This window comes from Poecilia latipinna, unplaced genomic scaffold (genome assembly GCF_001443285.1).
Source record: "Poecilia latipinna isolate Pla-1442-1.1 unplaced genomic scaffold, P_latipinna-1.0 Scaffold20, whole genome shotgun sequence".
In the NCBI taxonomy this organism is placed as follows: domain Eukaryota; kingdom Metazoa; phylum Chordata; class Actinopteri; order Cyprinodontiformes; family Poeciliidae; genus Poecilia; species Poecilia latipinna.
In genome coordinates this window covers 119,339-131,598 of record NW_015112636.1, presented here as the reverse complement: position 1 = coordinate 131,598, position 12,260 = coordinate 119,339, and the positions used below count along the sequence as shown (strand labels likewise).

At 41.1% G+C, this 12,260-nt stretch overlaps 1 protein-coding gene across 2 annotated transcripts in view; it reads left to right on the top strand.

Annotated features, from left to right (window-relative positions):
* camkk1a (calcium/calmodulin-dependent protein kinase kinase 1, alpha a) overlaps window positions 1-12,260 on the top strand; it is a 64,422-nt gene that overhangs the window by 30,434 nt on the left and 21,728 nt on the right. For both annotated transcript variants that reach the window (XM_015035158.1, XM_015035164.1), the window contains exons 3-6: window positions 2,334-2,381; window positions 3,898-3,951; window positions 6,712-6,763; window positions 7,244-7,377. In XM_015035158.1, coding sequence (XP_014890644.1) covers window positions 2,334-2,381; window positions 3,898-3,951; window positions 6,712-6,763; window positions 7,244-7,377 — 288 coding nt within the window. The remainder of the gene's footprint in view (window positions 1-2,333; window positions 2,382-3,897; window positions 3,952-6,711; window positions 6,764-7,243; window positions 7,378-12,260) is intronic.

Here is a 12,260-nt window from a genome sequence, read left to right as displayed (position 1 = left end):
AAAAAAAAAAAAAAAAAAAAGAGAAATGAAGCCTTGGCGTAAATTCAAATGGAAGACTCTCCAGCCTCACCTGCGTCATCCAATCGCTGTGTCATCTGCCCACACCCCGTCTTCACCTATCGCTGATCAAGCTCCCGCTTATAAGGACCTCCATCCATGTAACTCTCCATCCGTGCTCAACCCACCTGCGCCCCTTCTCCACCCCCACGCTCTTGGCTCTCCAGGCCAACTTTAATTCATTCATGTCAACAAACCCTTTTAATCGCCGTTTTCTCCGTCTGAGTCTCTGCAGACTGAAATTAATCATACAAATAGAGACGGGCTAAAAAGTAAGTCCTTTTAATTTTTTAAACGGTGTTAAAGCAACATATCGTTTTCCTTCCTATTCACTATTAAGCTCTACTTGGTGTTGGTGTATAGCATGAAATCCTAATGAAGTACATGGAGGATTGCTGTTTAAACGCGACAAAATGTGGAAAGCTCTTCTGCTTTCTGTGAGTCATGAGGGGCTTCAGTGTTAAAGTAAAGAGATTGTCTGACATTAAAGCAAAAGATGGAGGAAAATCCCCAGCTTTACATTCCAGCACTAGAGTTGGATTTTTGTGTGAGAAGCGTTTTAATGTGTCAGATGTACTTAAGGCTTTCTGAATGCTTTGTCTGAGTATTAAGTGACGCACCATGTTTACAACCTGCCTCTACCTTTTTCTCCTACATTTTATGTCCTCAGTTTGTTCATCTCTCCTCAACCAATCAAAGCAATCCTGTCATGAGGCGCTTATTTATTCTGTTTTCACTCCTGTGCTACATTCGCAGCCATACAGTCGTAGCAAACTGCACACAGGGTTTCATGAGTCCTTTAAAAATCTTGTGAATTAAAAAAAACAAAAAAAAAAAAACGTTAAAGGCCCTGGAAAGCAGCTATAAAAAGACGCCATTGTTGAAAGTCCTTAAATGTGTTTTTTTTTATTATAATTTTTGGATCTGGAAATTTACATGGATGTTGACGGTTGTCAACGTCATTATTTCTGTTTGTTCAGCGCCGCATTCTGCGAACAGAGAAGTCTTGAGCCGAACGGCTGTTAATGTTGGCTCAATATTTGGAAACGTGGCCAAACAGGGACTGACCAGCTTGGTTCACTTCCTCTGCTGCCATCGCTAAAACTACAACCAAACTATATTTCTAAAACGGCGTCATTGTTTGCAACTTCTCCGTCTGTTCGCTGATCGGCCCAGTTCACCAGAGGAATCCAAGTGAATGGGAGAAAGCCCAGATTGTGCTGTGAAGTGAAATTTGAATTGAGCAGACTTGCATAAGAAGGTAATAGCTAGACTAGCAACCCATCTAAATTTGAAATTTTTGCGAGACGAGCTATACGCCGCCTGCTGGCTCCACGTCCAAATCATGAGTGTTTTGAGTTCTGCGCTCATCTTCCACCCTTCCTCCTGCAAACAACACTCCAGGCTCGGCCCCCAGCTGCAGCCACACAGCCGCTTTCAGCCCCGTCTCTCTACGGCTCCGTCTCTTCCTCCTTCAGTCAGAAATCCCCTGCTCACTTTCTGCTTATTACCGTGCAGTCCTGCACTCTCAGCACTAACCTCTTGACAAAATATCCCCCTTGCCACCACCAAACAGACCCTCACCTTTCCTCTCGCCTCCTCTTCTTCCTCCCTCTTCCTCCTCCCCTTGTGTCCCGCTGTGGTCTGCTCGGCTCTGTGCTGCCACGGCCCTGGCTGACTCCGTGCTGGAGCGGCGGTTGCTATGGAGCTGCAAATCAGCCATTTAAGCAGTAGCACTCTAATGGATTTGCAGACAGTAAACAGAAACTGCAGACTGCATCGTTTCCTGCGTCTCAGAAGTAAATGACTTGCAGGGCACGTGGAGACACACTCACCCAGGGGCAAGGCCATAAATCCCATCTCATTATTGGGGTGGGGGACCATAACCAGGGACATTTTTTTAAGAGCAAAATTATAGTAAAATGTGGTTTAAATTTTGTGTGTGTGTTTAAGCAGCACCATCAAAAATGACTATAAGTAGCGATGAATAACAAAAGTGTTTTTCTCAGTAAACAACCTGTTGAGACCCATAGAAGCCAAACTAAGATTCAAATGTTGCTTAGATATGAGGTTCAGTGTCCGGACGCCCCCACCTAGACCCCTCCAGGATTTACGCCTATGTCCAGGGGGAATGTGTTTTTTTTAGTTTTTTTTTTTTTTTTTTCTTTCTCTGTACCAACGATTTTATTTATTTTTGGTTGAGATGCTGCAAATAATAACTCTGCAGAGGATGATAACACTAATAATTAGCTCTCCATCTTTTGTCCTCCTTCCAGGATTGTATCCAGCTGAACCAGTATAAGCTGAAGAGTGAGATTGGAAAGGTGAGGTTGTTTTTTTCTCTCTCTCTCTCTTCCAAAAAATGTCAAACCTTAAAAAAAGCGCCGCCACAAAGGCTGTTCTTTAAATACAGCTAAAAACAGACCGTTTCAATATCATTTTGTGCAATAACATCTCTGCCTAAGAGAGTGAATGTGCAGATTTTTTTTTTTTGTTTTACTGGAAAACCTTTCGAGCCACAAACTGAACAGGGTTGTGTGAGTCACAGCCAACGTTTGAAGCTTCAATCTTTAGACCCAAAATAACACGGTCACTTCAAGATCTATACCGGCTAAATACTCAGAAACAATGAGTTCCTTTAAATCCAGGCTAAACCCCACCAGTTTAGAGTTGCCTTTGATTCATAATACAAACTTTATTGTTTGCAAAAACGTAAGTTTTGTTTTTACATCTGACAATCTGTCAGATGCCTCATGTAAAAACGACGCCTGTCGCACAAAGAAAATAGTTTTTGCTGCGGTGGCCACAGCAAGAACACATTTCATATTTCATACTTCATAAGAAATTCAAACGCAGAGAAAGTTTGTGCCGGCTTTTAGGGCTGTACTTTAGCAATATAAACTTGCAAGTTTTTTTTTTTATTTTCTCCTTTTCAATTCATTTCAATTTTAAAAAAATCTTTAATAATCCCAAAGGGGAATCAAATGTGGTTTTAATTCATATTATTCAAGTTTCTTCAAATAGTTATTGGAGATTCTTGGAGATTGTTGTATAACAATCTGATGAAGATGATGCACTGGGTTGTGTTTTGGTTTTTTGTTAGTTTTTTTAGTGGAGACGTATTGTCTGCTGATTGACGCAACATAGGTTTTAATGCCGATATTAGTTTTTCAGCCAACCACCTGCTCTATCACAATAAAGCACAACATTTATTTTATTAGTGTCTCACTGCTTGCATTAATTCCTCAAAGTCATTTCTAATAAACATAAATTGCGCATTTTCTTTTTCAGGGACATTTATGTAATTTTCTTTCAGCGCGCTTCATAGTCACACCAAATTAAAGCGTGACCTCGCCAATGCAAGTGGTTGTTTTTTTCTTTTAGATGCTCGAAACATTTATAAATCTCTCTTGGTGCTTTTGATTGAAATATCTGTGTCAGAAGATCGTTTGCTTTTCAAATACATATGTGTAATTTGTAGCAAATTTCAAAAACATTGAACCTGCTAAAAAAACCTGCTGACATGTTTTTTGAGGAGGAAACATGTCGGAAAAGGACGTGTGTGTGTGTGTGTGTGTGTGTTTGTCTGTTTGTCTGTGTGGGACGAGCTCATTCTGAGCTGCCAAAGAATAAAAATGTTTCTGAATACGAGCTGCGCTGCCTTGTAAACATTCTGTCAGTCCGGTTCTACCGTCTGCTCTCTGAAGCGACGCTTTAGAAATGTTAGCTCTCTCTCTCTCTGGTGGGTTTAAATGAAATGTGGAGTTCGAGTAACGATCGCTGCGTGTCCCCTTCGTATGGGTCCATATTTAATGAGTGTTTTTTGTTGTTGTTTTGTAGGGCTCCTATGGCGTGGTCAAGCTCGCCTACAACGAAGATGACGACAAACATTATGTAAGTCTGGTTTTGTGTCTCAGACAAGCTTGGTAGACGGACTGGTTGCTTTGTGGTCGTCATCAAACCGTCACCTTTCGTTGTTGACAGAAGACCGCTGCTATTGATTGAGGTTGTTTTTATTTCTTTTCTTTTTTTACCCTGTTGCCTAGCATTGAGTTTTATTTCCTTTTTCTGTATAAAGTCTCTTGTATTCAACCTAAAATAAAAGCTAGAGGCTTTTGAAGTGCATCTTTTTATAAATATATATATATATATATTTTTTTTTTTCAAATATCCCTGCTGCCTTCGCTTTGTACACCTGCGGCATACGAGGCAGCAGTGCAAGGTCATTTTTCGGCTTTTCCATCAAGGTAATGTGTTCCCTTGGAAAGCAGAGTGATCTGCAGATGTAAGCCGTTTGATGCCTTAAGATAACTAAGCTGTCCTGTGCAGCAGCAACAATGAAAGCCTCTCGGTGAGTCACGTCGTCTTAAGCTGCCAACTCTGGATGGATTTAAGATGTACTTTTGAACTGCAGCCAGTGGAAGCTCACGGCTGAACGGTTTTCAGTATGAAAATTCAAGCTTGTAAACACGCGAGAAGTGTCGACGGCCGAGTGGTTATGTAAAGGTGTGAAAAAGATCTTTATTCCACAAACTTTGACTCCTGATTGCAATTACGATACGACAGAGCTGCTCGGACGTGCAGCAGCTCGTCGTGCGGAGAGCTGGATTTTGCAGGGAATTGAGAAATTTCCCATATGTGGGTGAAAAAAACAAGCAAACTGCAAAAGCAAACTCAACTGGTGAGATATTTTACTCTGTCTGATTTACATAGTAGTACAAGTACTATGTAAATCTTTGAGGCCGGTACATCAGCGTTTTCTTTCAGGCATGATCAAAAACATGCACAATATATCATAAACTTGACCATGAGGCTAACGCTGTGGCCTTCAGAAACTGAACTTTAAGACAAGTAAACAATGAGGCGTCTTAACTCGTTTCCTGAGGTTTGTTTTGTTTCAAAAAGAAAGACGGTCGAGAGGGAAAAAAAGTGAAAACTATAAACCTCACTTACAAATGAAAAAAAAAACACATCATTTTCCATTAATTTCATCATTCCCTTTTCTTAAACAGCATAATAGCACCCAACTGTGGGAATTAATGGCACAAATAGAGCGTGTTAGTTGAGAGAAGGAGCTTCGAGTGTCAAATTCAACCACAGACTGGGTCAGAACTGGATGTGTTGGAAAATGTCGCCGATTCAACAGGATGGAAGTTTATTCTTATATTCCTGATGGCATTTAGTTAAAAGATATCTTGATAAATCTATAAGATGCTTAGGAGTTCACTCTGAGAAACGGTAATTTGTTCAGCTGAAACAAAGTGAGTGGTTTTCTCACAGGATGGGGAAAAAAACCCCAAACAGATTTCCAACCAGTAAAAGCTGAAGTTGGTTGAAAAGTGAGTTTTTCAGCTGCTTCTATTCACTGGAGCCATCTACAATACACCCCTGGTGTCATAAACATCCAAGTCATGTTATAAATTAACTTTTCCAAAGAAGTTACACTGTCTAAGTGACTGAATACTTTCATTTTGACTGAGTTAAATAAGCTGTGTCTTGGTAGCAAAGGTCTTCTGTAGTTTCTGCCTTTATTAATACACACATCTTTTAAACCCCCTGCAGGAGTCCTGTTTAGCTCAGTAAACATCGCTTCTTTCGTTTCTCTACATCTCATTTGCCTAGTCTAGCCTAGTCTAGTCTACACGTGTGATTGATGGGGACATCTTCTGCTTAACGAGGCAGTAACGGGATAATCACGCTGGACCCTTCATGCATATTCGGCTTGCTTCCAGGCTTTGATCGAAGCCAAAATCCACTCGCGTTGCCCCCTTAGCCTGTGGTTGATATTAAGCTACAGAAAGATTACATTTAATCATGTTTCATTGGAAAACTGAGTACATTCTGTCTCATACTGGCGATGATGAGCCTCTCCTCCCAGCGCAGACGGATTGATTCAGGAATTGAGACGGACGGCGTTTTATTTTTAAGAGGGTGTTCAGGAGGAACGCGCCATGGAAACCAAGTAGAGGCGAGGGGTCCGCCTTCCTGCCCAAGCCGCTTTCTGCACAGTCATAGCCATGACGACCACAGAGGCCGCTGAGCGACACTTCAGCAGCACGCTTTGTGGGATCGAAAGAGAAAACGTTCCACCTTTCCGTTGAGTTGACTGTAAAATCACCAAGTGAGTGCGGCAGCATGTGCTGACGAATGTGCCAGTGTTGTTCTTCTTTCTTTACATTTTCTTAAAGATTTGTAATAAGTGCATTTTTTTTTTCAGCTGTTTATATATATATATATATATATATATATATATATATATATTTTTTTTTTTTTTTTTATTATTTTTTATTTATTTATTTATTTTTATTTTTTTAGGAAAAACTCTGACACATGGCTCTTTTTGGAAGCCAGTAAAAGCTGTTTTTGTATTAAAGATTCAGGGGCTGTCGACTTCTCCGGCCTGTTGCAAAGGAGAGCAGTAGATATATCCCCTAAAATTTTTATGTTCTGCACTTTGATGTCGGTTTGTGCTGCAACTCGGCTGAAATCCACAGTAGAACACCCTTAGGAGTTAAAGATTATGTTATGCAGTTACATCTAATTAAAAATGTCCCCACCTCTGCTGCTTTTCATACATCTGTCTTTTCTGTTTTTGTAGACATGTATTCCTGGATGTGTGGTCATGCTGTCTGATCAGACTCCTTTCTGTCCTAGGCCATGAAGGTGTTGTCCAAGAAGAGGTTAATGAAGCAGTGTGGTTTTCCACGTGAGTTAGTTCCATTTACAGCTGCAGTATGTAACTTTTATTTAAAAAAAAAATCTTTTTAGATATCTGTTTAAACTGTCACTATGTTGTGACTGTATGGTGTGAGACAGATGATGTGAAAAAGTTGAGCTCGTCTACCTTCTCCCAGTGCTCCCATTGCTAATTGGCGCGAAGCTTGGTTGCTAACTAGCCTAAGTTAGTTATTAAGACCACCAATGACAGTGGATGAACGACGTTTCTGTAATAGTAAGTTGTTTTTCCAGCATTAGCACATTAGCAGCGAGTACAAGAGGTTGATTGACAGCGCTAAGACTCTCCTGGCTCTGATTGGTGGAGTAGATTGACCTGTTTTTTTTTTGTTGTTGTTGTTGTTTTTTTTAATGAAAGTTATATACTGTAGCTTTAAGTATTTATAAACTGTCTAAATGTTTGACAATAACGTTAGGCTGTGTGTAATCTGGAGTGTGTGGTGCTCTGCAGGTCGCCCTCCCCCAAGAGGACCCAAGGCAGCCCAAGGAGAGCAGCCTAACGTCTTAGGACCCTTGGAAAGGGTATACCAAGAGATTGCCATTCTTAAAAAACTGGACCATGTCAACATTGTCAGGCTGGTGGAGGTACGAATCTTCTGTTTTTATAATTGGTTGCTTCAGTTGTCTTTGTGTCATAAGGATTTTTTTTGTACTGAAAGACATTGTCAACGGCTTGGATTCGTCTTTTGGCTAAGCTAGCAGCATCAAGCTAAGCGGTTTGAAACGGACCTGTTGAAGCCTTTGCTCCACTTGTTGAATAGAGGAATAAAACCGACATCCTTGTTCTGTGTACAGGTGTGCTGAGTTTTAAGCCTAATTCAAGAACAAGAGTATTTAGCACTAAAATATAATGTAAATTATTCACTTTCACTTTTTTGGGTTAGCCCTCAAAAAATAGCTACTACGAGAAGAATAATCTCTACCTTACTTGCAATAACTAATCAAGAACAACAGAACAAACCTTGAGAGACAAAAGCATATTGAAACGTCAATATATTAGCGCATGCTAGCACAAAGAGCCAGCTAGCTTCACTAACAGAAGAACCTAAGCTGCTCCTCTACTGTTTTATTATCTTGCCGCTTATATTTGTTGATTTAAAACTGGTTTCTACATTAGCGCTTTATTTCTTTACTTCATAAATAATTTCGTAACATCGGTCCCATCTACTTTGTGTATTGCTGGTGTGTTGAGATCAAGGGTGTAAAATGTGCCGTCTAGAGTACTGCTGTGCAAAATATTGTACGTTTAGCCATCGTCTTTTTTTTAACGATCGCCTGACCCTACGGGAATGAAGGTCAGTGCTTCAAAGTGGTGAAAATATAGCTGATAAAAAAGTAGGTCATTCTGCCTTGCAGCTGGAGCCACATAAAGCATTCAGTATGAGAAAGTCAGTAAACCTTCACCATTGCTGACAGAACATTTGCATGCTGCAGCATGAGATTGAGTAATATCTGTAGTAGTGGCACGTAATATGTTTGGTAAACACAACATTCCTCAACTGCAACTTTAATGCATTTGAATTGCTTGCCATGTCCAAAAACTCTGTGGGACCCTGGTTTAGTTTAAATAAATCACATCCTGCAATGTTTTTCATTTAGTTGAATTTTAAAGTGGAAAAATTAAGCACTAAGAAGCGGTTCTGTGTGGCTGTTTTCTCTCTAATGACAGCAGGTTGACATGGGCAGCACGTTTAGCATCCTCTGTGGTCAGGATTATCCTTCACTGTGCTGTCTTCAGATAACCTTTGCCCTGAGCATGCTCTGACTCACGCTTTTTCATTTTAGCTGAAAAGGCAGCTAAATCCCGTGGTGCTGTAAAACAAGCTCGGAATATGCTTCGGGGTTGTTTTTCAGTCACATTTCTTAATCCTTTGTTGATTTATTCTTGGACAAGAAACGCTTCCGTCCCGCAAATAAACTCCATCTGATTTCGAGCATTGACAGACTTCCAGGTTCCGCAGGGGCGTTTTGTTTTGGAAAGACGATCGCTGGTATCGACGACTGTGACTCAAGACGCGCGCCGTTCTCCGGTGATATCATCGGTGTTTTCAATCCAGCCCAGATGGCGGGGGCAACCGGTGCACTGCTGGTAGTTAAGCTTGGGCAGTCGGGCTGGGGGGAAGCGGTCTGGCTCGCTCGGCTGAATTAAGTGCCAGGACTGCTGAGTTTTCAGGAACAAACAAAAAAAAAAAAAGAAAAGTTGAGTGCTTCTGCGCCCGTGTGCTAGCTCTGACACAACACCCTCGCTCTCATCTCCTCCATCCTTTGTCCACCCTTGCTCTCTCACACTCCTGATGGGCGCAGGAAATTAGTCAGCGCCTCCTCTCCATCTCTCTCTGTTCGTCTTTTTTTAAACGAGCTCTGGCTCGGGCCCCCATTGCATACATTAGAGGTACCCAGCCGATTTCCCCCAGGAGACCTCGGTCCAGTCTCGTCTAATTATGAATATACTTTCCATCCGTCCCTTAAACACTGAGCCCACGCCAAGTGGAACAGATTAAAGCTGATGAAAGTGATTTGGTCATTTGTCACAGATGGTGGGAAGAGACAGACGAGCCTGTGCTGTTCTCACCAGCATGTTTAGCTCTTATCAGAGCTCCATTAAAAAAAAAAAAAAAAAAAAAAACCAAAGCCCTCTTTGTTATTACCCTGAAAGTCTAAATACTCTCTTTTTTTCCCCCATCTTAGTCACTGCAGTAACCAACAGTTTTGCAGCAAGCCAATGACGGATTTCACTTGCTGCATTGGAAAAGCTTAACGTGTTGTGCAAATAAACCCCTTGCTTATTGAGAGAGCCTGCACGAGGCCGTGTCAATCAACGTTATTTAAACAGACGCGAGCGAACCTCGTAGCTTCCTTGTGGCTTCAGCTGCAAATTTTGGGAACTAGTTGTTCCGGTGTTGGCGTGTCCTCGACCGGCGCTGACCTTCTGTTCCAGTCAAAAGCAGCTGTTTAACTCGGGTGAATAGTTCTCTGTGCTTCGTGAAACCTGTGAGCCGTTACCTTGAAGCAGCAAATCGTTGGCTGCGCCGTCCGTTGTGAGTCTGTTTTTCACGTGCAGTTTGTGGTTGGAGGCTGGATCATCAGCCTCGAGGCCGCTTGGCTGAGCTGAAAGCTTTGTGCACACAAGGACTTCTGTCTGAGGCGATTCAGAAAATAATCAGGAAATAATAATAATTGATCCTGTTCCTGTCTTGATTCAGCTCGGTAGGTAGATGAATAGATGGATAGTTCTTAACTTGTAAAAAAAAAAAAAAAAAAAAAAAAGAATATGAATCGTTATTTCATTCCATAGAGATGATATGCAAGGGAATGGGTTCATGAATTATATTGAAATATCTTTCCAACATTGCTTTCTGTGACAAACTTACTCTAAGTATTTTAGATTTTGGACTAGAAGTGATCAAATATAGTCCACATTGATTATTTTAACTGCAAAATGGCACAGATAAAAAGCCCCGAAGCAACTTTAGTGTCATAATATCTAATATCTAATATCTCGTCTGTTACTTTGCACAAATCTTCTGACTTCGCAAATGTCCTCAGCATTTGGATGCGACTTTTGTCTAAATACATGAACATGTTTTTCCCCATATGCATATTTTCTCCTGCGTCGCACACTTGATGAAGGTCGACTGGGTTTTAGCACAGCCGCATGTTCCTGTTTAGACAGATTTGGGTTTTTGGGATTGATTGAGTTTTGGCTCTTTATTTGACTCTTTGATTGGTGTTTTAGACATGACTGCAAGTTAGGGATTCAGTCGAAATGCAGCACAAGTGAGAATGGCAAGCAGAAAATATTGAAATTAAAGTAAGTGAATTACATTTGGTCATGCGTTTAAAAAAAAAAAATGTATACATATATATATATATATATATATATATATATATATATATGATTTCAGTTTTAACCAGCCATTCATTTCAGCTTTTAACATCTAACTATCTAGTATTTAGCAAGTTATAAATTCTCAATATATACAGAAACAGCTTGGGGTTTTGTCTGCCTGAGACTGTAAGAATCTCAGACAAAGACATAAAGACACGTTGGTGGTTTGTTTTAATATATCACAGTATGTGAGATGTTTCTGTCTGACATTTATAGAGCCACCTACTTGAAGCTGAACACTTGATGCAGCTGAGTTCCTACCAGATTTCTGCTCCTCTGTATTTGCCATCTGTCACAAAGGCGGCCCACGGACCGGTGCGCCGGAAAAGATCCGCAGTTTCCCGGTACTTTATTTACAGCTGGTTAACTGGGGTGAGACTGAGGCCGACGCTGAGGAGCAGGGAGAGACGCTGATGAGGGCCAGGCAGGGAGGAAATGAAGGAACACGGAGCTGAACGGAGCCCCCGAGGAGAAACGGGGAGCAGGGGAGGTGGAGACCAGCAGGAAGCAGAACCGCTGGTATCACAGGAGAGTGACTCAGAGCACAAAGTGGGTTAATATCCTGGTAGATGGCTGGTGACAGGGGTAGACTGTTAGTAAGGGCTTGATTGCAGCTGGAGACGCTCCCTAGCATCTCCACGCTCCTTTAATCTCACACAGAAAACCAGGAGGCAGCAGCAAAGAGCAGGTCTGCCTCTCGTCTGGCCTGCAGCCGGTTAGACGCAGCTCCAGCCGAGAGTGTGATCTGTTTCCACATTTCGACACGTCAGTGCTGGAGCTGCATGCGTATTAATAACGACTCAGAAGTCCCTGTTGTATTACATTTTACTGCCACGGTTATTTGGCGTAGCGTCTGTAAGCGGAAGCGAGCCGTCGTTAAAGTCGTTGCTTCTCCGATGTGACGATGGTTTGTGGCTGCGATGGAAACAGGCACGCTCCTCGATGCGGGTTCTGCTTCTTCTCACGTCGGGAGATAACATGTCGTCCGTTTAGTGTTATGTTGCGAGTTCTGCTTTGTGCCGTGCAAAAGTATTTTACGCCTTTGACCTTTTGACACACTTTATGACATTGCAGCCACAAACTTCCGCATATGTTGTTGGGATTTTAAGGGACAACGTATGTAAATGTTCACACTTCTGTGAACATTCACTCCTGGTATTAGCTTTTGTCCAAGCTGATGGGTGATACTGACTTAAAGTTTTATCACAATATTTTTGTGATAATAAATGTTGTAAGACCCATTTATTATTGTTTTTTCAGTTAACTCTATAGCTGACGTGGCACCATAAAGACAAATACTACTGTTGGAAAACATCTCCACATAAAGAAGTGTGATTTGTTTCACTAAGCTGCACCCATAATTGCATATAATCATATTTGTATTTCTTTTTTTTTCTTTTTTTTTGACAATGGAAACAATTGTGAAATTAAAAATCTCCGAAATATGAATAGTTTTGAGTAAAAAAAAAAAAATCATTCATCTGAATTTATTGTTGCCACAATAAATATAATTAGAAATTTATCGCAAGAAATGAGAAACCATAAGATAAATGTCCACTCCCAACTTATCCCTTTTTAA